General features: G+C 50.8%; 2 protein-coding genes across 8 annotated transcripts in view; one reads left to right on the forward strand and one right to left on the reverse strand.

Moving 5' to 3' along the window:
- Positions 1–218: 218 nt before the first annotated feature.
- MAFF (MAF bZIP transcription factor F) lies at positions 219–10048 on the forward strand. 2 transcript variants are annotated; one of them, XM_043543292.1, is made up of 4 exons: positions 236–454; positions 2095–2186; positions 6375–6444; positions 7049–10048. In XM_043543292.1, exons 3-4 carry the CDS (start codon positions 6409–6411, stop codon positions 7460–7462), a joined length of 450 nt encoding a protein of 149 aa, XP_043399227.1. In that variant the 5' UTR covers positions 236–454; positions 2095–2186; positions 6375–6408; the 3' UTR covers positions 7463–10048. The 2 variants fall into 2 exon arrangements, with proteins under 2 accessions (XP_007069160.1, XP_043399227.1); XM_007069098.4 differs by lacking the exon at positions 2095–2186 and having other exon boundaries at positions 219–454.
- Positions 10049–15588: 5540 nt separating this feature from the next.
- The window catches only part of TMEM184B (transmembrane protein 184B), a 40657-nt gene continuing 30939 nt past the window's right edge, over positions 15589–25306 (reverse strand). For 3 of the 6 annotated variants that reach the window (XM_037881455.2, XM_037881452.2, XM_043543309.1), the window contains 5 exons: positions 23699–23790; positions 23157–23326; positions 22114–22308; positions 21135–21158; positions 15589–19173 (listed from right to left, as the gene is read on the reverse strand). In XM_037881455.2, coding sequence (XP_037737383.1) covers positions 18932–19173; positions 21135–21158; positions 22114–22308; positions 23157–23326; positions 23699–23790 — 723 coding nt within the window. In that variant the 3' untranslated portion in view covers positions 15589–18931. The remainder of the gene's footprint in view (positions 19174–21134; positions 21159–22113; positions 22309–23156; positions 23327–23698; positions 23791–25306) is intronic. The other 3 variants (XM_043543313.1, XM_037881460.2, XM_043543319.1) reach the window with 1 other exon arrangement.

A 25306-nucleotide genomic window follows, 5' to 3' on the forward strand; every position in this document is an offset into this window, starting at 1 on the left:
CCAGTGCTATGCTTTAACAACAACAAAATCATCTCTCCCTAGAAAAGTACACATATCATTATTAATTATTAATGCCAAAAGTCATAATGGTTATTGATACACAGAAGAACAAAGGGACTTGGCCCTTTAAGATTAATGCCCAGCACCAAGATGGCCGCTTCCTGTCGCTTCCGACGCTTGTGCTGTGCCCTTCGCTAAGATGGGGAGAGAGGGAGGGGAAACAATGATGTCATCGCATGACTGTGTTTTTATGAATGAAAAGAATCCTGTGAGTGAGTAATTCCAGGAAACTCATATTACAACTCAGCAGATCTCAGCCCAGAGCCCAGCTCCTCGCCAGACAACAACTTCAAACAAGCAGGTTACAGAGCAAAACCATAAAGAAAAAGGATCTCCAAGGGGATAAAGAAGGGAGGAGAGCACCAACAAAGACTCGAACCAACGCACACACGCAGTAAGTGAGAACTCTGCTTATCTCTTTCCCACCCCTCCATAGGAGGGATGTTTACAGTCTTCAAAGAGCTTGGGGTGGTGTGTTTATGTTCCTGGCTGTGTATGTGTGCATCTCACCAGTGGGGGCTTTTTGTTTTCCTTGTGCCCAGAGAAGGATAAAATGCCTGAATGATACAGCTCTTCTCTGTGGCGCGTTTATTTTAGGAGTGCGTGTGTACAGCTAAAGGGAGGGTTGATGTCAGCTGAAATCAAGGCGGGTGAGAGTGTGGCTGGTGAAGGACATGGTTTTATCAGGTTGGGATATTAGGGGTTTATCTTCAGAGAAGCGTGTGGGGAGAGGTGCACTGGAGAGGATCAGAGTGTTCAAAATGCTCAAAAGCACAGAGTGTCTCTGTGAGTGTGCATTCATGTCTGTTTTATACACACCCATTGCTGAGCTTAGACAGCTGTGAAGGCAGGAAATCTCTCAATAACAGAGAAGTTACTCATGGCGCAAATTAACTGTGTGTGGGGCATGTATGTGTGTGAGTGAAAGAGAGGTACAACTGAGGCCCTGATCTATTGAGAATCCGCTGGCACATTTAATAAGACTAGAGATGTTTTAGCCCTTCTATCCTGGCCAAATCTAGGATTGCCATCTGTCCAGGTTTTCACAAGATGATCCCTTTTTTAAGGTAGTTGTCCTGGGAAATCGGTATGGGTGCTCAGTACACACTGCCCACTGTCCAGTTTTATGGGCTCAGGATCATCCCAGATATCCCATTTTTTTGTACCTCAGAGATACACAATCACAGCCAAATGCCACCTGGGGTAAACCACAAGGACCCCATCTTGTGTTCTTTGCTTCATCTTGAGCTCCTATTGACTTCAGTGGTAGTGTTAGCTATGCAACAGTTGCAAAATTTAGCCCCTAAATTCCCTTTGAGGTTTCGGTTGGATAGATATTGTTCTTCGTTTGCCTTCTGTCCTGAATTATTGTGTAGTACTCCTGTGCACTGTTGAGCAGCTGCTGTGTTTGAGCCCAGAGGTGACTGCATTTCAGTGGCGGGCGAAGTGATCATCCCTGTGTAAACAGCATAGCTTGGAAATGAATTTACAGAGCACTTTGAATTCTAGGGATAAAAGGCACTAGTTACATTTGCCAGCGGATGCCATACAAGTACCAGGCTTATTTCTTATTCTAAGGGTATCTAGGGGGGAAATGACACTGTCACACATGCCAACATGTGATGACTTGTGGGCAAATGCTGCATTTTTAATGACTACCACTGAGTATACATTAAGCATAGGTCATACTTGTGTGGATATGTGAGTACTGTTTCTTTAAATCTCTAGCAGGAAGCCAGGCAGGAAGGGCAGGGGAAAGTTCGAGGCAGAAATTCTATAGGGAAGCAGAGAGAGTAGCTTAGGGTTAATACTTACTTCATGTTCAATGTTAGAATTAAGCGACTCATTATCACATGACAACTATTATATCAGATGCCACACAAATACTTGGAGGTAAGGTTGCTAGGCTGTGAATCCTGCTAATACAAGCCATAAAAAGCAAGGAAATAGCAGTTAAGGCAGTCACACCCTCCCACTTCACTACACTCATTAGTTCCTCTTCTGAACCTCACTACCCCCTTCTACCACCCACAGGTCATACACTGGTATCTCCATCCTCCTCCAGTGTTTGGGACTCTGCTTAGCGCCCAACATAATCAACATTGCTGGGATCTGCCTCGACTGAGGTAGGTTGGGGAGGGATTCCCTTTGGAATTCTCCCTCTCCCACAACACCGAATGGAGGTTTCTCCAGGCAGATGCCTCCCTTCAGGTGCAGCTATTGCTCACCCTTCAAAACCTGGTGCAGAGTGAGGGGAAAAGGTCCAGTTTTCCCCTACTAGGACAGCCTAGTGCACTGTCCCAATGGGGAATCACTGCTAGAATTAGATGCTACTCGCAATAGTTTTACCCCATCCCCACACATTTGCCACCATTGCCACCTCCTCCCACGCAGTGTCAACCAGCTTATCTGCCTACTTCTAGTACATCCATCACAACGGTATCGAGGCACCTTTAGGTGCCAGGTCTCTTCTCTCCCCATCAAATCACAGAATTACAACCCTCCCGCCACCTCCAGATGGTAGTAAGGGAAGAGAAGACGCTACCTAGGAAACCTCCTTTCCTCTAGAGGGGGGGACCTTTTTTATTTTTATTTTTTATTGCCTTATTCTAAGACCAGTGGAGCTACATGCGACAATGCTGGGCATGAATCAACACAGTGAGCCCAGTCTTGTTCCCAGTGGAGTCAATGGAAGTTTTGCCCCTGAGTTCAGTGGGAGCAGCGTCCAGCTAAGTGGGGTTGCTGCTGGAACCATGAATATTGAAGCATGGGAGTTTGGCAGCTAAGTACCTTGGAGGACTAGGCCTGAATTCCCTGTCCCTTGTGTGTGTGAAATCACGCCCCTAAAGCAGGGCGGACAGGAGGTAATTTATAGTCATTCCAAGATGTGGGAAAAGTCAGGGACTGAAAAACACTGATGAGCTAAATACGGTGTTTAATGTTCTGCGTTAGCGTGTGAGGCACAATGTAGCTGAGTTAAGACCACTGGGGTACCCAGATAATTGAATTTCCTGACATTTGTGCATGAGGTATCTTAGCTTTAACATCTCACCCAAGCTTCTTAAAGTAGCAGAAGACTGACTCTGGACAGACTCTGATATCCACGGGTGGGGGCCTGCTCCTGGTCTCTGATTCCATCTTCGCCAGATCAGGGAAGTTCTACCCCGTCTCCAACTCCACAGTCTCCTGTCTCTGACAGTGGGCATCTCAAGTTGCGCGTCTCAAGTGACTATTCTTGTGAATCTGAACTGAAGTCCTTTCACTTGTGACGATGGCAGACTGAGCCCGGACGAGCATTTCCGTACTCAGCTGCAATGAACTCAGGTTACATGAGGCTCTGTTTTTTTTGTCTTAGTTACTGTAACCTCTTACAGTTTGGCCTCTGCCTCTAACAGTGCCTGCCCCCTTCAGACAATCAAATATTGCACTGTCCACCTCTCCTGTTGCTCTGACCATGTCACCCCATCCATGACCCCCATTTTTAGTGTGTCTCTTATTGTATCTGATGCCAGCTCCTCACCCACATATCTAGGGGCCCTGCATACTCCACTCCCTGCTTCCAACTCTGCTCTTATTTCCCCTTCGTTCTCCCTCACTCCCTGTACTTCTCCCAACCCTCTCTTCCTTAGGGCTCCTTCTCATGCTCTTGTCTCTCCACCTTCCCTTGTTCTGCTCCCTGCGGTTGGAGCAGTCTGCCTCTTCTCAACCATCAGGCAGCCTCTCTCTGCCTTCAAGGCCACCTCTTCCAACACCACCTCCTCTTTCTCTTATCACTAGCCCTCACACCCTCGCTTACCTGGTCTGTCGCCCCTGTCCTGTCTAGCTTACACTGGAAGCTCATTGGGACAGAGAACATGTCTTGCTGGGTGAATTCACAGCGCTGTATGGCTGCTGTTTCATGATAATCATGGTCACATTTCAGCCTTGCAATCCTTTCCCTCCCTGCCACCCTGCTGCAGGGGGAGAATTACGAGAAGGGGGCATGTATAGCCTTGGTGACCTTGCTGCTCTCTATGCTGAATCACAGTGAGATGGCTTTTCTCCCTCCCACACTCCTGCTGCCTCCCTCACTCCTGCTCCTCCTCCTCTGGGACTCTCCAGACATGTGATTCACTCAGCCACAGAGCATAGGAGTCTTTGCCACCTACCTGTTCTGTGCCAGCCTCCAGCATGGGAGGCTGGGGCAGAAAGCATGGGGTGTCCATGAAATGAGGTGATTCCTGGCTCTGACACTGTTTCGTTTCTTTCGGTGTGTGTTTGAGGATGGGCTTTGTCAGAGCCCCTGGCTTCGTGGCTCTGCTCACGTTTCACAGGCAGGGCAGGTGGCAAACTTGTGCATGATTGTGCAGGTACATCTGGGCACATCCTTGTTCTGTATTAGACCCACGTGCATGTAGGTGGGACAAAAAAAGTGTCCGTATTTCTAGTGCCTTCTATGCCAAATGCTTTCTAGACAGGGCTCGCTCTGCCCCCACCCCCCCCCCGCCCCGAGATGGAAGGTGGCTACTCTGCGGCAGTTTAGGGCAGGTAATGAGAATGATACCGCTCAGCCAGGTGGAAATCTGGATGGTGTTTCTACATGCAGGCCTACGTGAGCGCGTTGGCAGGAGTCGCCTGTATTTGTATTCTCATGGGGAGGGGGGGGGGGGTGTCACAGTCTCACTCTGGTCCCCAGAAGAGGTCCCTGCCTGCCACAGGGCAGTCAGAGCAGCCCCTGAGGGAGCTGTCCCATTCCTGATGTGCCCTGGCAGTTGTTCCTAGCTCAGAACTGCCTCCTCCATCCCCTGTGGCATCTACATGAACCCCTGGGGTGACGTCCTGCTTGCTGCCAGGGCTCCGGTTGGCATTCAGGAGTGAAAGGGACGTGCCTCAGTCCCCTACCACCTCCAGTGCTGGGCCCTTGTGGAGAGTGTTCTCCATGAGCCTGGTTTGCCCAGGTCGTGGGCTCAGTCGAGTATCATGTCTGGGCATGTCTCAGCAGAACAAAGCGAGTGACTCCTTCCCTCTGTGGCTGGCCTGTCCGTGGGAAAGACCCGTGGCTCACCTCTGCCAGCTCGGTCCCCAGGGGGTGGGGGAAGACGGCTCAGAAAGACACATGCACCCTGAATGGCTCTTGAGGGGGACTGGGGAGGCTGAAAGAGCCCTTTGCGCTGCTTGTGACAGGGACTCCTCTGAAATCCTCTAACTCTAGGGCACAGGACTGGGGTATTTTAGACAAGTTTGTAAGTTTTGAATGGCCACCTGGTCTCCCCCACTCCTCCTGGCGAGACTCAAACATTGATTTTGGGTCCCCGGCTTGGGTGCCCTGGTGCTTGACCTTTTAGTGGGGCTGCCCTTCAGTTTTGTGGGGGCCTGTGCCACAGCAACACACACAGCTCCCCCAGTGGATCCCTTCTCTTACGCCTGCCCCTGACCCCCAAACCTGCCTGCATCCATCTGCCTCTTGCCTTTGCCCCCGGCCCTCCCTCTCCTACACTCGTCTGTCGGACTCTGTCAATCTGTCAGCAAAGCTCTCCTTCCCAACCTGAGATCCAGGGAGGGAATTTAATCTCTTCCAGGGCCCACTGAGCCAGACAGGGCAGGCCAGGTGCCTACAGGTGAGAGGGGGGCCTGGAAGAACAGAGTCCCCAGGCAGTTTTCTGGATTACGCCACAACCCTACCAGCCAAACACCCCTTTCCCCGGCCTCCCTGCTGATCTCTGGTCCTGCTGCCTGTGTTGCTTTTACTTTCCCTTTAGCCCTCCTTTCCAGGCAGGGACATTTCAATGACACTCCCACCAGCTGCCTCCCTACCACGTTTCCTGTCAGTCAGGAAACTTCTTGCCCTCCCGCAGTTTCTGGTGAAGGCAGGGCCCATCTATTTCATGGACGGATGGCGTGGGGCAGAGGGGAACCTGTCTATAACCTGCATTGGTGGGTGGGTGGGGGCTCTCAGAGGGAGCCCTGGGTTCTGGCTGCTGCTGGTCATTTGGGGGAAATAAGGGAGAGGAAGGAATTTTGGAATGTTTTGCTTTTAAAATGAAATAACTGATTAATTCAGTGCTGGGTCTCTGCGCTTCCCTAACCCCCATCTCTCTAGCGGGACAGAGGATGCACCCACACCCCCGTGAACATGTCCTTCTTGGGGAAGGGACCAAGTGATTTATGTTCCAGGCTTGTGGGGCTGGGGCAAGAAATGCTGGGGAGCAAAGAAAGGATGTGGGGGGAATTTGTAGGGCCAGGCTGTCTTCTTCCCTCTCCCTACTAACGGAGCCTGAGGCATGAAACCAACAGGGATGGAGGGAAGTGACATGTTGCCTCTGGCTTGTTTGCAGGGTCCTCGTTTGGGGAGCACGACTGCAGGAGACAATGTCTACAGACAGTTTATCGAGCAAGGCCCTGAAGGTACGAGTGAGTTCGCACCAAAGAGCACAGCCAGCATCACCTCCTCTCTCCCTGCTCCCCCATCCCCATTCCCTCCATTCCTCTCTTCTACCCTCAGGAGCAGTGGAAGGGCCCTAAAAGTGGGGGGGACACTGGCACCTGAACCATGGCCCCGACCCCCACACCACCCCTTCCCCAAGGCCCTGCCCCCATGCCGCCCCTTCTCCCCAAAGCCCCGCCCATGCCCCGCCCCTTCTCCCTGAAGCCCCACCCTCACCTTGCCCCTTCTTCCTGAGACCCCGCCCTCGTGCTGCCCCTTCTCCCCGAGCCCCTGCCCTCACGCCACCCCTTCTCCCCAAAGCCCTGTCCCCACACTGCGACATCCCCCAAGGCCTCGCTCCTGCGCTGCCTCTCTTCCCCCCCAAGACCTCAGCCCCCTGTTCGCTCCTCTCTGCCCCTCCCCCCATCACTCACCCTTACAGACAGTAAAAATGGAAGTGATGGGCCATGGCCCCCTTGTCCCCCCTTCCAGCACCCCTGCCCACCTTGTACTCTCTTCTGTTCCCCCACCCCTCCCCCTCTCTCCAACGCACTCTTTGCTCACCCGCTGTCCTCTCGTGGCCAGATCAAGCGCGAGCTGGGGGAGAACACGCCCCACCTGTCGGACGAGGAGCTGATGGGGCTGTCAGTGCGGGAACTGAATCACCACCTGCGGGGCCTCTCCAAGGAGGAGGTGGCGCGGCTGAAGCAGCGCCGGCGCACGCTGAAGAACCGCGGTTACGCGGCCAGCTGCCGGGTCAAGCGGGTCTGCCAGAAGGAGGAGCTGCAGAAGCAGAAGACGGAGCTGGAGCGGGAGGTGGACAAGCTGGCCCGCGAGAACGCTGCCATGCGCCTGGAGCTGGACGCCCTGCGGGGCAAGTACGAGGCGCTGCAGGGCTTTGCCCGCACAGTCGCTGCCCATGGCTCTGCCGCCAAGGTGGCCACCGCCAGCGTCATCACCATCGTCAAATCTGGCACCAACCAGGCCACATACTCCTAGTGCCCACCCAACCCCTCCACGAACTGCATCCTTCCTCCATGGCTGGGCCCAGCTCTTTACCCAGAATGGACAGCAGCTGCCCTGGCTTCTCCCACAATCCCTGCAGGAGACAGAATTGACTTGAAGACCTTAAAACAAGTGGTCCCTCGATTTCTCCCCACTGCTCCCATCTTCCTTGAACCAAGCAGTAGTTCAGCCCCCCACCATAACTTGGCAAGCTGGGTGAAAATATGCCGACAGGAATCTCCTAGCTTAAATATTTCCTCCCCGACCAATTATGTACTGTTATAAAAAGTTTCCTCTTAGCTACTCCTGCTCATCGGTGCCTCTTCCCCCCGTATTTACACAAGGGGCTCAGAGACTGCTCCCATTTGTTATTGGTAGGGGTACAGCTCCCACTGATGCCAAGATCTGTGAGATTGTGCAGGGGGAGAGAATCAGGAGGCAGGCAAAGGACCTGTTCTGCTTTGTCAAGCACAGAGCAGGGGATGGGATACCCATCCAGAGAATAGCCAGGAGTTGCCAAAACCCTGCTGCCCTTTTTCCCTAACTCTGGCCCCTCTATTTCAGATTTTCTGTTGTGGCCTCCCGCGAGGGAGATAAACTGCAACCCTCCCTGCCCCCTTGTCAGTTGCATTCCGGGGGTCTTCACTTCCCCAAGCTGCTACAGAAACCCCTGGATCTCCTCCCCACACCTTTTCAGGAAGGCCCCGAAACAACTGCTATTGAGAGCAAATCGCAGAGGGTCTGCTAGCTGCGTTAAGCCTGTCCTCCAGGGATTGGGCATTAAGGGGAGCTAGGGTAGTGCTGGGGGAAAGAGAGGTTGCAGTTTAATGGAGAGCGGGGGAAAAAGAGAGGACAAGCCTGTGCGTGATGGAGAGACAACAGGCTCTGTGTAGCACATGTCAGGACTGGCTCAGCTCCTGGCCATTACAACTCAGCTCTGGGCTAGACATCAGGGTGATGAGCACACTAGAAATACAAAGACTCAGCTGCAGGGGTGAATTTAAGTTTAGCAGTGGGGCTAAATTTCCAAGATCTCCTGCATGGCAAGGAAGTGGGTTTTGAGAGAGAGACCAGGATGGGAAAAAAAGAGGGCGAGAGAGAGAGAGAGAGAGAAGGAAAGAGAGGGAGAGTAGAGACACTAGAAAGAGGAACAAAGCAAGTGAGGCAGTTGGATAGAGAAGTAGCAGCAGCACTAGGTTTGAAATACAGGAGGGAGGAGAGACTGTGTCAATCACGTTTTGTGACCGCAGCATTTAGAAGACCTGAAAAGAACAAAGGAGGCACAGCGCGTTTCAGTCCTGGTTACGTAATTGGGAGCTGGCACAATTGCCAAATGAGCTGCAGAGATAAGCCACGCAGAAGGAAGTTGTAGGATCAATCTGGTTTTTGCTGGGCGGGCTCCATTCATACAAAAACCAGCACAGCCTGAAAAGGCAGATGGAGCCAGTAACCAGTTGAAATGGGTTGGCCGCTCACATTTGATTCTTTAGCTTTAAAGATGGAATTTTAGGGGTGGGGGGAGAGAGACAGGGGGAGGAGAGCAGTGTCCTTTTATCTCTGTTTACACACATGCTCACACCCTTTCCTTCCAATGGTGACATTTCCTCCATGGCATGGTGGGACTCTTCAAAAGGCCAGCAGGAAGGAAATAAACACAGCTGTAGTGGAGATAAAATTACTAGTTACATGACAGTAGCACCTGGACATCCCCACCGAGACTGGCACCCTGTTGTGCTAGGCACTGTACAAACAGAGGGAGAGCGGGCTCCTGCCCCCAAGAGCGTACCCTCTGGTGGGGGGGAGGGAAGGGAGGGAGAAGCAGAGGCACACAGGTGAAGTGACTAGCCCAACGTTACCCAGCAGGTTGCGGGCACGCCTGGGAATTGACAAGCCAGGTCTCCTGACTCCCAGTTCGGTGCCCTTTCCCCGGAACCAGGCTGGCTCAACCCCTTAGCTGAGGGAAAGCGGGAAGGTGGAGAGCCCAGGTGGTGGCTCAGGGAGCGGGGGATAGTTCCCCGCTCCCTACCAGTCACGGGCACCTTTTCCAGTATCATTCAAATAGGAGTTTGGGCACAGGAGGGAGGCGGATTCATAAATAAACACAGACAGCATAGAGGTCAGTAAAGGTAATGCCGGGCAGTCGCCATTCCGGCATCTGCTAGGTTAGGTAATTAACCCCTTCATTTCCCCCACATTGGGTTGGTGGGCCCTGCAGCTTGCACTGCCACCCACCACAGTGCCGCAGCCAGCTCCAGAGAGGTGTGGCCAAACTTTCCCCTCCCCGCCTCAGTGTACTTTTTGAGAGGTTCAATGGTTAGCCTCTCCCTTCCCCTTCCCCACCTTTGGTTTATTTATTGCACGAATGTAAGTTATTTTCACGTCCTCTTTGCCATTCTGCCTCTCGGCACAGCCAGGATGTTGGTACAGAGCCGTACTTTATATTTTATATATGCAAATCACATTTTATCTTATACTTATATAGAGCAAAAAAAAGGTATTTATTTTCTGACGTACAGTAAGTGATCTACCCGACTCCTCTGTATTTTGTAACTTTACAAATAAAGCAAGTTTTTTTCCACAGCGAGGGTGTGAGTTTATTAAGCTGTAAAACAGATCTCTGGGCTTATCAAACTGAATAAGTATTGCCAACTCTTGTGGTGCTCTCAGTTGGCTGTTTTTTGCAAAGTCCCGCTTGCTGGAGTCAAGAGCTTGCGTGGAAAATATCATTTTCATTAAAGAAGTAAGTTACTAGCCCTGCCAGTTGGCCAGAAAAGGTTTGGTGCATGAACCAGCTGCACCCAAAGTGCTCAGAACCTAGAAGGTGAATAAGAAGAACTCGGGTTCTGTGCAATCACATGATTTGGGGGCCTGAGGTCTTTTAAAACACTTGGGTTGTAGATACTAGTGAATGTGGATCCTAGTGGCAGGAGTCAGAGTGACTGGCCTCAGGGTGGACTTCACTTTTATACACAGGACAGGTCCAACATGGAGGCAGCAACACAAATGCACACAATGCCTAGACAACATGTCTCAGCCCTAAGGTTACCACCTGGCTGGTATTCAACCAGCCTGGTCATTTTTTTTTTTTTATGGATTTGCCATTTCCCAGAAAAATAATTTAATCTGTCCTTTTTTTTTTTTTTTAATGTGGGTCTAAAGATTTGCATTATCATTGCAATACACTGGGATAGCTAATGTTAAAAGTTTCTGTGTCTGGCTAAAGATGTGGCAGTGTTCCCACTTCTGCAGTTTAGGTCATAACAGATCAAAACTGGTGAAAATACAGCAGCTGTCTGCCCATCAACATGCAAGCACACCGCATGTGTGTGCGAGAGAGGGTTTGAGTCACACGAGAGTGAGGAGACTGGTATGTAATCAATCTCTCTAGACCAGCGGTTCTCAACCCGTGTGGCCCAATTAGCTCAATGCTGCGGCCCAGCTGTGTGGTAGGTCTGGGTTCCCAGCTGCCTGATCGCCCAGCGTGGCAGGGGTCCAGGGCTGCCAGCCGTCCCAGGGTGTCCAAGGTCTGGGGCTGCCGCCCGACCCTGTACAGTTTGAGGTCCAGAGCTGCCAGGCAGCCCTGCTGGGTCTGGGCGCTGCCCCACAGGGTTGGGGCTGCTGCCTGGCCCTGTGGGGTCAAGGTCCAGCCTGCCACCCGGCCCCACAGAGAGGGACTGGGTCCCTGCCACCGTGCCCAGGGCTCCACTCCAGGCCCCAGTCTGTGGAGGGGTCTCTGGGCGGGAGGTGCTGGGCATAGGGGTCCACCTGTGAGGGGAGGGGTGCACTGTGGTTCTCAACCTGAGGTCCAGCGGCCCACAATGATAAATAAGTTAAGAACCACTGCTCTACACACTGTAAGTGGTAGCTGAAGCGGGATGAGGGCATGTTGCAGAGTTGCCTTGGGGATTGGGGTTGCGGCAGGCTTGCCTTTTGTGTGTGGGTGGGGGTGGGGTGCCTTTTTTAATTTAAAAGTGGTAACCCTACTCAGCCCTGTCCTGCAGCAGCCACCCCTAGGGGCAAGACGACAATTTGGTCTCCTTGCCCCATTCAGTGCCCTTGCCTTCCTGCTGATTGTGCCAATGAAGGGGGCAATTAGTGCCAAGGACTGCCAGGGCTCTCATCCTGCTAGGGATGGGCTGGAGCCTGATTGCAGCTAGGTAGCCTCTGGAAAATACAAGCAGGTCGCAACAACTCTGAGTAGTTTTTGAGGTGGAAGGATCTGGATACTAAGACCATTGGCTGGTGTACATGGAGTCATGGGGGCTGCAGGGAGGGAAACACTGTGGGGTCCATTCTGCTGCCTACACAGGAGTCTTGCAGCCAGGAGACTACACTGCCTTACTAATTGACTAAAGGGTCGGGGGTGGGGATGGGAGAGGGCCCTTCCTGATGGGGAACCTACAAGGAGCTAGGAGGCCCCTGTGGCAGGAATGCAGCATGCAGCAGGAAAAGCAGGTCCACGGTGGAATTCCAGGAATGTTACCTAGAGGTCAATGACTGCTTGGCAGTAGGTCCCACCTGCTCCACATTCCACAGAGCTGCCATCACCACAGGAAAACAAGGATCCTCTTAACCTACATGGACAAACATGTGATGACTTTTGCTTGCCAGAGCCCAGGTGGGATGGATTACTACAGAGCTTTGCAATGTGCACAGGTAAGTTCCCAGCCTCCAGGCAATGTTGAATCCATACACCTGTTCTGCATTTGACATCCAGTCTCCATCTGCTTCCTACTGCAGCAGCCTCTAGTGCACTCCTGCCAGAATTCATGTTCTCAGACCCCACCAGCCTACCAGGATCCCTCCTCTAGTGTAGTCTCACTATTTGTTGGGGCTGCTCCAATAAGTAGCATCTTGTTTCTTTGGGGATGCGTCCATACGAAGTAGAGAGGGGGGCCCCCTGTAACCCAGCTACCACATTTATCACCAATTTCATGCTGGCTAGAAGCGCATGGCAAAAATACATCAGTAAGCCTATAACCAGAGTGCATAGGATTTTAAACTAAACTCAGTTAACCTACTGTAATATGTTGCACTTATATTTCCCTTTCCCCATAAACAGATAATCTCAAAGCATTTTGCATTATCATCCATTGTACGAACAGGGAAATGGAGGCATAGGAAGGTTAAGGCCTACGTTTCCACATAGAAGTGTAGGACTGGAAGGGCTCTCGAGAGGTCATCTAATCCAGTCCCCTGCACTCATGGCAGGACTAGAAGTACTATCTAGAGAAACCATGATTTGAGGACTTCAATAGCTCAGACATAGGTTAGAGGTTTCTCACAGGAGTGGGTGGGTGAGATTCTGTGGCCTGCATTGTGCAGGAGGTCAGACTAGACGATCATAATGGTCCCTTCTGACCTTAAAGTCTATGATTCTATGAAGTCACCATTAAATATATTGCAAGCAACACAGAGAAACTGAGCGATTCATACCTAATCTCCTCATACTTATACACAATTAGAAAATATTCCCATTAGGTTTGATTTGGTTTTTAATGCAGAAAAGACCTGCAGAAGGAATCAGTCAGCTGTTTGTGACACCTTACAGACCATGCAGGCTAGAGATAGTATTTCATAAGGTTAATGAAAAGGGAGAGGCAGGTTAGAGCTGAAGTATTGTTACTCCTGTGAAGCCACAGTTACAGAGGATTAATTTAATAACTACACCTAATGTTGCTTGGTACCTGAATTTAATTAAGGGCCAAATTCTGCTCGCAGTTATATGAGTGCATATCTGGTGTAAGTGCATGGGGATCAGTCCTTATCTACAAGGATGTGCCTGAGTGCAGACTTTGGCTGTATGTGAAAATGGCTGTAGGGATTGGACCATGTATCTGCACTAGTCATACGCATCTCAAGGGCAAAGAGAGGTCTGGCCTCTGGTATAGCACAGAAAGCTGGGTGCCGCCCAAAGATCCCACCCTTGGCATGCCCCTCACAAGGGGCTTTCACACAATCCTCCCCTCCCCCAGAGACACACATTACCCCACAGGGGGTAAGGAGGAGGCAGGGCCATGGATCTGACCCCCCACTGTGCCAGCCTCCCTGGAGTGTAATCCAGCTCACTGCTACCTCTGGGACAGTGCTGCAGCTCTGCACTGCCCCCCATAGGGCCCAGTGACTTGAACGCACGATGGAGCCCTTGGTACATAAGCAATTTGACAGCAGCCACCCGCCTGAGGACAGTAAGATGCTGTATTCTAGACCATCCCTGACAGGCGTTTGTCTAACCTGCTCTTAAAAATCTCCAATGACAGAGATTTCACAGTCTCCCTAGGCAATTTATTCCAGTGCTTAACCACCCTGACAGTTAGGAAGTTTTTCCTAATGTCCAAACTAAACCACTCTTGCTCCAATTTAAGCCCATTGCTTCTTGTCCTATCCTCAGAGGTTAAGAAGAACAATTTTTCACCCTCCTCCTTGTAACAACCTTTTACGTACTTGAAAACTGTTATCATGTCCCCTCTCAGTCTTCTCCTCTCCAGACTAAACAAACCCAGTTTTTTCAATCTTCCCTCATAGGTCATGTTTTCTAGACCTTTAACCATTTTTGTTGCTCCTCTCTGGACCTTCTCCAACTTGTCCACATCTTTCCTTGGACACAAAACTCCAATTGAAGCCTAATCAGTGTGGAGTACAGCAAAATAATTACTTCTCATGTCTTGCTTACAACACTCCTGCTAATACATCCCAGAATGATGTTTACTTTTTTTTGCAACAGCGTTACACTGTTCACTCATATTTAGCTTGTAGTCCACTATGACCGCCAGATCCCTTTCTGCAGTACTCCTTCCTAGGCAGTCATTCCCCATTTTGTACGTGTGCAACTGATAGCTCCTTCCTAAGTGCAGTACTTTGCATTTGTCCTTATTGAATTTCATCCTATTTACTTCAGACCATTTCTCCAGTTTGTCCAGATCATTTTGAATTTCAATCCTATCCTCAAAGCACTTGCAACCCCTCCCAGCTTGGTATTGGCTGCAAACTTGTTAAGTGTACTCTCTATGCCATTATCTAAATCACTGATGAAGATATTGAACAGAAGTGGACCCAGGACCAATCCCTGCAGGACCCCACTCGATAAGCCCTTCCAGCTTGCACCCACCTTATAGTAAGCCTCATCTAGGTTGTATTTCCCTAGTTTGTTTATGAGGTCATGCGAGACAGTACCAAAAGCCTTACTAAAGTCAAGATATACCACATCTACCACTTCCCCCCTATCCACAAGGCTCATTACCCTGTCAAAGAAAATTATTAGGTTGGTTTGACATGATTTGTTCTTGACAAATCCATGCCGACATGTTCACTAATTTTGGGAGCCAGGTCTGGCAGCATGATTCTCAGAAGGGCTGACCTCCTGCAGCCCCCAATGCCTTAAATAGGACCTGTGGGTGCTCAGGATATCTGAAAATCAGATTCCACCTGTCTCACATTGGGCACCCAAAATTAGGGTCCATTTCTATTCCAAATGATTTGCCCAAGGAAACACCAGTCCCAGTGGCAGAGCCAGGAATAGAAAGCAGGTCTTCTACCATCCAGCCCTGTGCTCAGCTTGCTGAGGTACCGCTACTCTTCAGCACTTGTGTTTAGACACACACACATCCCCATCACATCTGGGTGCTGCCAGGAGGAAGTGGAGATGGATGGATGCAGAGAGTGGTGAAGAGCTTTTGTCTTACGAAAGAGACTGACAGGATAGGAACTACTGACTGAGGCCATGTCTACATCAGAGAGCTTACAGCTGTACCCCTGCAGCTGTGCCACTGTAAGATTGCTCGTGTAGCTGCTCTATGCCGGCAGGAGAGAGCTCTCCTGTTGACATAATAAAATCACCTCCATGAGTGGTGGTAGCTATATTGGTGGGAGCAGCTCTCCTGTCACCATAGCACTGTTCACACCGGTGCTTCTGCCAGTGTAACTTATGTCACCCGGGGTGTGGTTTTTTCACAACCCCAGAGCAACACAAGTTACACCGACAAAAGCAGGAGCGTAGACATGGCCTGAGTGGCTCAGGCCGCTGCGAGGGGCAAAAAGAGGTCACAAGATCAGGGCAGGGAATGAAGGGGGGAAGTGGGGGGGACGGAAGGGTGATTCCACACACCATGAGGCAGAGGCAGTTTAAGTACAATCTATATTATCTATATATTTTTATTTGTCATTGTATTTGCTTGTTTCTGCAGAGTATTATAACATCACAAAGACCAAAATAGAGAGCGGCTTGTTGCTGAGCTCACATCAGTTATACACGATAAGTACAAAACTAGGTGACTCTGTCTTATTTATCATACATTTTCCCCCCAGTCATTTATATACAAAGAACTACTCTATATGGAAAAATAATAAACAAATCCCATGGGTATGTTACATGGTAAAAAAGGGAAGGGGAGAGAGAGCAGGAGAGGGAGAGGGCAGCATTGAGGGCCTACTGGTGGGGCTGTCCTGGGTGCTAGGGTTCTGGGCTACCATTAGCTGGATACATGTGATCACTGGGCCAATTAGCCTAGACCTCCAGCACTGAGTTTTATTGAGTACTGTTTCTTATTAGCCAGCCAGTCATTGTCACGTTCCGGCACTTGCCCATCTTGAAGGAGAGCAGCAAGCTTTGCAGAGAGGTTTTCGTATGGTGCTAAAAACAGATATATGGCAGCTGGTTGTGAGGCGGCTCAATTGTGTACCAAATTCCTTGGTTTTTCCAAAGGCGGCTAGTCCCAAAAGGGTTATACTTTAAACCACTAAGCACAGGAAGCTTCAAGAATATCCAGATCCTAAACACAGCATATGCAGCATCCGCTTTAAAATAAAACAAAATAAAAAACCACCCGTTCCCAAAGCTGGAACATCTCAGGGTCAAGGGCACCGCCCCAGGCCACTCCAAACTTCAGCCACTTCCCTCCACCCAAGGGATGGACATCAGGAGACTCACCACAAATAAATTAAAGTGGGATGGGGGGCTGGGGACATGTGGCAGCTGGAAACAGAGGGACCGGACAGCCCCGCAGAAACAGAGGCGGGGATGTGTGCGCCCAAAAAAGAGTTAATATAAGTAAGGAGAGAGATGAGGGGTGGCTGTGAAGTGAAGGTCGTTAGAAAGAAGGCCTGTGTGAACTTCAGCCCTGCGTCACTGTAGGATTGCAGGTGGAGAAAGGCCTGATAATTAGTGGTGTTTTGTTTCAGTTTAGCAATGACTGATTTAAAAAAAAAAAAAAAAAAAGCAGCACACTATATTGCATGGGACTAAAGTTGAGGGGAACCTAGTAGTTACAGAAGCCCATTTGCTTTTAGACCTCCTGTTCCCATCTCCCACCCCCTCAGAGAACCCACCCACCCCACATTGTCCCCAGGCCCTTTGGCAGCTTTGTGGTAGGGGAGCGGAAGGTGTTGCACTGAACAGGCCCACCTCTCCTCTAGCATATTCTCAATAGCAAAAAGGGGAGCGCAAACCACCCCTGCATTGACATCCCAAGGAGAAACAGGCTCGCCTCCAGCCTGCATCCATTCTCCCCCAACCAGACAGGCCTCTGAATTGGTCGTTTCCGAGGGTGCTGCTGCTGGGGTCTTTGTGTGTGAAAATTAAGGCACAGACGAGAAAGGGAAGCCACATGCAAAAGAAGTCAAGCCCTAGTTCCTCCCATCAGGCCTCTCCAGCTGAGGGGCTAGACACACCATAACAGAGCGGGTGCTTGCTGACCCCAACTAGCCAAGGGGCCTCAAGCCATAATAGCAGCTTAGAACTGGTCCTAGCGATAGCGGAAGGAATGAACAGAGGCCCAGCTGGGAGAAAAGCAGCAGCTTAATGTTAACCTCCTGGTTTCAGTTCCCTTTCGGTGGGCTGTTTTAATGCAGGCACATGTAACCACAGCAGCAGGGAAGTCCAATAAGATGCATTTCTTGGTGCCTGGCAAGATTTTTGGCTCTTCCGGGGGACTTTTTCTCCTCACTCTGCTGGACCTTTAAGGCCAGAGTCACAGCCCACTGAAGTTAATGGAAAGAATCTCATTGACTTCAATGTCCTTTGGCTCAAGCCTTTACTGCATCAGTTACGACAAGGATTATAGCGTGTGCAGTAGCAGCTCCACCCTGAGGGATCATGGGAAACCCAGATGCATGACAGACTGGCCGCAGTGTGTAAACAACTCCAACCAGTCCAGTTAAGCCCTGAACAACAAAGAGGAAGATGAGGAGGGAGTATTTAACATCCCATCCTAGCAGCAACATGCCTTCAATTCACAAGGCAAATCAATGGACAAGATTGGCAGAAGGCTACCTGTAAGAAGAGTGGGGAAGGTGCATGTTCTGGAATTTAACTGGAAGATACAGCTCTGGAAAGAAGAGATGGGGTATCTAAGAGAGAGACTGTTCAGAGTTAAAATGTCCCCACTGCACAGAAATCCAAGAGGAGGAAATGAAGGGCCAGAATTCTGCAAATGAATATATTAGATTAACTTCTAACCACAAGTATTTAACTTCAGTTACTGAGTATGGCTGGTGCTAAGACTCACTAGGAGGGACAGCCAGACACTCCAAGGAGGAATCCTGCTTCTATAATGCAGGAGAGAGAGACGGAAAGCTTGACCATCCATGCGATCGTAGAACCCCTCACCCACAAAGGGAAAAAATGGTTCAAATCAGCCCACCCTGCAGGACTTACTTGATCACCAGCTGGGGTCAGGAGGAAATTTCTCTCTCCCCCCACACCTCTAAAGTACAATATTGCATAATCAGGTGCACTGGGGGATGGGAGGGGGTTCCCTTCTGAGGCCTCCAACAGTGGCCATAGAGAACAGAGAAGCAGATTGGACTGATGGTCTGATACGGTCATCAGGAATTCGTACAGGTGTCTCTCTATCATGCTGCCCAAAGGGTACAGAGAAATTAATATTGAGGAGCTGGTAGAGAGGGGAACAAGGGGGGCAGGTTGTGTCCTCATCCACCACTACAGAAAAATGGAGCACAAAGTAATGTCGTTGTTCAGCTAGAAAGAAGCTTTTTTGGCCACTTCTTATTCCAGCCAATCATGTTCCACAAAGCTTGCCCAGTGGTGGGAGGATATGACCTCACTTCCTGGAGTTTTTCCTACACCCCTCCCCCACTCCACAAAAAAGAAAATGAAAACAGGGTCCACTCTTTCCTAGGGCTCTGCTCCCCCTTCGCCACGTGTGTTTGGTGCTTTTTAAACACTTATTTGTGAAGGGGAAAAAACCTAGTCCAGTTGATCTTTGCTTTAGAAAATGGTTTGTGAGGATGAAATCCCAGCCAACACCCCCCCTCACCCCCAGTCATGACACTCACACCCACAAAAGCTACTGGGAAGTGGGGAAGTGCCCCATTCTGCACTGAGCACCATTCAGGAAGTGACATGACCTCTGATTCTGGTTCAATAAATAGAAGGAAGGTTCCAGGCTGCGCTGGGGTGGTTACAGCCATTGGCCTCAGGGAGGAACCCCGGGGAGGGGGCCTCTCTTAGAACTCGTCATCGGAGCTCAGCAGGAGGGTCTTCTCATTGTCCCGGGCACCCGAGCAGCTGTGGGAGCGCGAGATGATGTGGCTGCCGTTACGCCAGGGAGGGCCGTGCTCCAGAGTTGACTGCTGGGTGTACTGCTGGTAGGCGGGGGAGAAGTTGTGGATGGCGTCTTGGACGATGTCATGAGGGTTCATGGTCTCCTTGAGGCTGCTGGAGATGCTCTTCATGGGGGCGCAGCGACCTGCCGGGCAAGATGGGAGAGTGCAGTGAGAAAAACAAAGCCTTAAACATCAGAGAAGGGAATTTTCACACAGTGACCCACAGTCCCAGACACCCTAGCACCTTTTGCACAGGCTGTCTTCAAGTGGCTTCAAAAGAAGTGCCGTAAAAATGGTACAAGCTTTCAGGGGCATGCCCCCAGCATTTGGAAGAGGACTGGTCACAACTGGCCAAGCAATTCCACTTCAAAACAGCAGACTGGAGACATGCAGTAGGAATGGGCTACATACAAATTGCTGACAATCCTACCTGGCATCCTCACCCTGGCTGGTATGGGGGGTGTGATTGCAAGGCACAGATTGAGAAGCATTTCTGTAAGGGACTTGGAGACGGCACAAAAGAGCAAGAGGAAGGTTCTAGGAATTCGGGGGAGATATGGGGCTTGCATTTATTAGTGGCTGCAGACAGGACTAAGGGTTCACCGCTCTGATGGGAGGCAGAAAATGTTTACAAGGAGAAGGGAGATGGGAAGGAAGGGAGGGAGAAAGCAACAGAGAAGGGCCCTCTGCATGGAGCTAGGGATATGTGTGTGTCACACAGCAGCAGTGAGGGAAGCTGCAGCTGGGCCAGCTCCATCTGGGAGTCAGTCAGGCCTGAGCTATGTGGGGAAATTACAGGGTGCAAGACAGATAGGTACACAGTGAAGGTGGCTGAATCCTATCTTGGAATGCTACTAATCCCATTCCTCTCTGAACTGCCAGGGGCATCAGCACCCACATGAGCTTCTGAATTTGCTCCCTGCCTCAAAGGATGAATTCCCCAAACCACCAAGGCATGCTGCTTATTTTTGGCATTAAAAGGGGGACAGTGTCTCACACGTGAGGCTGATTGCTTCAATATACACAGCCCCACTCCCACCCTTAGACCTGTGTACAGAGCACGTGGCATTCTTCACAGGGCCCATGGTTTTAGCTAGACCTAAAACAATTAAGTGTTTCAACGTGACTGATAAGACTCTCAACCTGCTAGCCCCACCAAAGGCACTCCAGGCTATGAAGTTATGCCACTGCCCTGTTAGGTGACCTACGATACAGGCAGGGCCGTTTCTACCCATACGCAAAGTACGCAGCTGCGTAGGGCACCAGGAAATTTGGGGCACCACATTTCCTGGTGTCCTACACAGCTGCGTGCTGTTCCAACCACTGATCCTCCTCTTCCCCATGGCCCCCGTCCCTGCTCCGTCCCAGCCCTGCCTCTTCCCATCCCTGCTCTGCCCCAGCCCCACCCCCACTCCATCCCTTCCCCAAAGCCCCCACCCCTGCCTTGCCTCTTCCTGCCCCTGCTCTGCCCCCACTCCAGCCCTTCCCCTGAGGACTGCAGCAGGGGTCAGGCGCCCTGCACTCACCGGGCAGCAGTAAGTGGAGGAGCGACCCAGCCCCTGCCCCTTCTGTGCCGCTGGCTCCCAGCTGCGTCTCCGGTGAGTGCTGGGGGGGGGGGGCAGTTTCCCCTGCCCCCCAAGCCTGGGAGCCGGGGGAACAGAGTTGAGCGGGCTGGGGCCGGGTCACTCCATTCCCACTGCCCCGTGAGTGCAGGGTCAGGCCTGCCCTGAAATCACCAGGCGGCAGGAAGTGGGGAGACCTGGCCCCAATCTGCTATGCTACGCTGGCTCGTACTGGGGGGTGGTTTCCTCCCTGCCCCCCCAAGCCTGCTTCTGCCCCCCTGCGGAGGCCTGGGTCCCCACACAGTCCCCCCACGGAGGGGCTGCTTAGGGCACCAAAATGGCTAGGGATGGCCCTGGGTACAGGAACTCTCAAGAAGCTGCATTGAGGAAGGCAAGTTCCACACACGGGATGGCAGCAGGAATCTGTCAGCTAGTGCTTCATAGGGAAGGGTTAGGATATTGGTGGAGAGGGGTGGGAAACCAGTCTGAGCAGTATCCCGGATAAGAGTGATTGAAGAATACACAGAGACCACGGCACCTACCGTATGGCCCATACGATGGAACGGCTGCATCAGAAACCAGTAGCCAAAGCAAGGGAGAGAAAGAGAGAAAGGAAAAAGAGAGAGAGAGATAGAAAGATGGGAAATAACAGGCTGAACAAGCAAGTTATTCTCAGACCCGCCACCAAAACATCCCCACAGTGCTGGGTAGGAATTTAACCATTCATTTAACACATGCAGGCTCTATAGCTGCGGAAGGGCAGGACCCCTCTAATTTCCCCCCCAAGCCCCCCTATTGTTGGAGTGACCTGTCCTACCAGAGCCTCTAGGCTTGCTGGGATGGAGTGGTCATGCCACGACCTTTGCATGCCATCTGTGCATGATGCGGATCCCATCTCTAAAGGGAAGGAAGCCACACCCCTTTATTTAGGGAGGGAGGGAAAAAACACCATGACAGACTGGTACAGCAGTGGGCACAAGACCATCCTCTCTTTACTGGCCAGCTTCCAAGTCCCTCTGCTGATGTCCTTCCTCTTCCCAAGAGCTGGGTCTCTGACCCCTCTGTCCTCAGAATGTCTCTGCAGGAAGATCCCCCCCTCATGCCAAGGGCACACACTTCCATCTCCCTCAGTCTGAGGGAAACAGGAGCTTCCTCAGACCTCTCCCCCGACTCCCTTGTGTCTGCTGCCCAACCTGACCATGTGGAGTTCCCGCACAGGAACACAGGAAAGAGGCCACTATGCCATCCTCTGACAGGAGACTAATTCTTACAGCCCTGAAGTCTGCAGCGAGCAGTCCTGGGTGGAGTACTGGGGAATTGAAAAGGAAACACTGAAGATCAAATTATGTTCTGCCCAGTAGGGCCCTTGCACACTGTGTCTGTGCAAAGGTAACTGGGGAGAGAACACTTTCCTGAGTATCCAGAGCCTAGGACCCAAAAAAACAGCTAGGGTATTGATTGCCGCCCCCTCCTTGACACCAAAGTGTATGCATGCCCTCCCAGGGAGGCTGGCTCCTATACCTTGTGCGTCAAGACGCTTGTCTGCATAGACCTTGTAGGTGAAGGCATGGCGCAGGGCGAGGGCTGCGAAGAACATCTCCACGCAGATGATGAAGTCCTGGTAGCCGGCGGCCACAGTACCTTCGCCCACAGACACATTGGCTGAGTGGATCTTGGGAATGGCACCACACTTCTCAAGAATAGCCAGCAGCATCCCTGAGCAGGGCAACAGATTCAAACAAAAGTGAGGGGGAAAAAAAAAAAAGCTGACCTCACAACTCCCCACAGAATAAGCATCGCCAGTTGTCTGTGCACATGTCCAGGCAAACTTGTTTAACAAAATGACTGCTACAGGAAGTTAGCTGGATGCTCCCATTCATCCTGTTTTGTAGTACAAAAGAAAAGCAGCACCTCGTGAAATTAAATAGCAACAAACCTGAGCACAGATAGCACTTAAATAGATATATTTTTCTAATGACAACATATAAATGAATCGCACAAGTATATGAATTGAGTTTTCTGCTTTCTCTGTAGCATGTGACAACGTTGCTAATGCCATAGCAATATAGTAGACTACACAGACTATTAGTTTGTTCTGATGGAGTATCTCCTTGTTTCTATGTATCTTGCCCTGATCCACTGGGGGTTCTGAAGCTATATGACATGTGTTTCAGTTGATGTGTCATTTAGCAAAAAGGTATATGAGCTTGTGACTGAAGATTGTTGATAATCTTTAAAGGAGACCCATGATTTCAGGTTTGTCACTTTAAACAATACAATTGCAATATGCAAATGAACTCATGCCAGCTGCATCTTGCCACTGGGAGAGTTGCCCAAGGCCACCATGAAACAAGCAGCTGGTTTGTGAGGCAGGTGTGTGTCAAAGACAGTGGCGGAGGTACAAAGATGACAAAGAGGGAGAGAGTTTCTCCTGGGACGAGCAACAACACACTAAAGGACCACAAGAGAGACTCGGTGGCTACTCAACAATTGTTCCATCAGCTTTTACTTCCCGGGGGGCCTCTCTAATGAGATCTGCAGGGTAGGGAGAGGAGGTGCCTCACCTTGCCAGAAGGACAGGAAGATGACGGACTTGACCATGAAGAACTTGAGAACAGGGCTGTAGGGGCTGAGCAGCTCGCGTGTGGCAAAGTAGAAGAGGAAGAGGGCGTAGAGCGCCAGGCTGACTGAAATATTGTAGATGATCGTCACATAGAGGTAGCCGCGGGTGACACTGAAATGAGAGGAAACACAAACCCTCTGCAGTTCACAAATATCCTCCATCCCTCGCCTCTTTGAGACAAGGGTACAACCTTCCTCTCCCATCTGGCACCCCCACCCCCACTCAACTCCCTTCCCTGAGGTAACAAGAAACTCATCTGCTCCACCCTCAAATGCCTCTTTTCCCCTCCACGCTGCCCTCCCTCTTCTCATGCACAGCCCAAGAACCCCCTTTCTCCACACATCCCCTCGCCCCACCATGACCCCGTGCAGTCACTCAGACCCCAAGGCAGCCAGACTCTTTCCTTCACAAACGCATGGAACGTCAGGCATGGGACAGGCTTGCTTGCTGAAGAAATCCCATGATGATAAACAGTTTGCTTACTCGAAGTCACCATCCCGGTACTTGCCAAAGGCCTGGAGGATGACGGTGCTGATTGCCATAAGGGGCTTCACGACACAGAACTGCAGGGTGGCCTAAGGGAAAGAGGAATGAGATGGAGAAGGAGAGAGAACAAGTGCCACATACATACACACAGGCTTTGATCCAGAGGCAACCAATACCATACATCAGTCACCATCAGAGCAGTTCAACAGCATAGTGTGGTTCCAGTCCTAACAATTACACTGGTCCCACTGGTCCTTAACTGCAGTTCTCCAGGAGCAGAAGGTGAGAAAGAGTCAGATTGGGTGCATCCATCTGGCTGCCCTTCCTCCACCACGACAGATGAAGCCCACCCCCAGGCTGGAGGTGGCAAGAGACTGCTCACTGACAGAGTCAGTTCAGAGGCTGGGTTGCACTAGAGGCAGGGAGACCACCCATCCTGTATTTTAAGTGAAGGTCCTTAACTGGGGCCTAACGTTCCGTGACCAAGTCCAATGAGGAGCTACTGAGAAACGTCTGATCAGATAAAAATGCACGTTTCCAGGTGATAACCACACATGATCCTACCCTGGGACATGGTACACACACGATTCTGTATAATGAACAAAATGTGTCCTGGGATATGGGCAGGGAGGGGAAGAAAGGACTCTGGTCCATATTTTTCATCACCATATTCTCTGTCTGCTTGCAATGCAGGTGGTCACCTTAGATGGGAGAAAAGAGGAAGCAACTCCAGACTCTTCTTAGAAAGGGATATCTCAGCAAATGAAACTGAGTAAGGTGGTTTCAGATACCACAGTGACGAGGGCTGTCTACATGCCTAGCTAGGTTAGATTAATTCTGCTTTCACTCGCACGAGCTTAGAGTCAATCTGGAAGGGAGAATCGCCCTGGAGGCTCTCTAGGACTTGAGAGCAGTTCTGTCTGCTCCATCAGGTGTCCCAGGACTGAGCATGGCCTCTGAACCTCCACCCCCTCACAATTCCCTCCCACCCCAAACCTCACAGTAAGAACATTTAACTTTGGTGAGAGAGACGAAGCTGAACTTCAAACCGGTCAGAGGTGGGGGGAAGGGGGAAGACCCTAAAATTTTCACTGGAGTCTCCCTAAAATAGACCAGGTAAGAGTTTTGCAAGGTGCTGAGGCGGGTAGAAGGAAGGCAAAACCAAAAGGAAGGTTGCTGTTGGTAAGACACAATTTGCTAGTGGTCATAAGACTTCAAGGAGATAAAAAACCCAACACAAGCCAGTGGGTGAGTCACCAAGATGAGAACTGAAAAAGGTCAAGCTAATTGGTATACAACAAATCTGTGCTTCCTCTCCCTCCAGTCCAGGGATTGTTTAACTATTTCCCTGCAATCCAAACCACATACTTTGTTTTTAGGCACTTCCTGGGGAAGAAAGCATTAAGACATATGGGAAATGCACTGAGGATGCATGACCCAGACATCATGAAGGTCACTGGGCACAAGTCGGGAAAGAACCTCTGCATAATACCCTACTGTGGAGATAAGTGTCTGCCCAGGCTTTTAGACCACACCCACCGCTGTGGCCTCTGAGGGTATCTACAATGCAACACAAAATCCACAGCATCAAGTCTCAGAGGCCAA

This window comes from Chelonia mydas, chromosome 1 (assembly GCF_015237465.2).
Source record: "Chelonia mydas isolate rCheMyd1 chromosome 1, rCheMyd1.pri.v2, whole genome shotgun sequence".
In the NCBI taxonomy this organism is placed as follows: Eukaryota; Metazoa; Chordata; order Testudines; family Cheloniidae; genus Chelonia; species Chelonia mydas.

Coding starts and splice junctions, on each gene's coding strand:
- MAFF (XM_007069098.4), top strand. CDS start 6,409: ATGTCTACAGACAGTTTATCGAGCAAGGCCCTGAAG. Junction 6,445..7,048: donor TATCGAGCAAGGCCCTGAAG/GTACGAGTGAGT, acceptor TCTCGTGGCCAG/ATCAAGCGCGAGCTGGGGGA.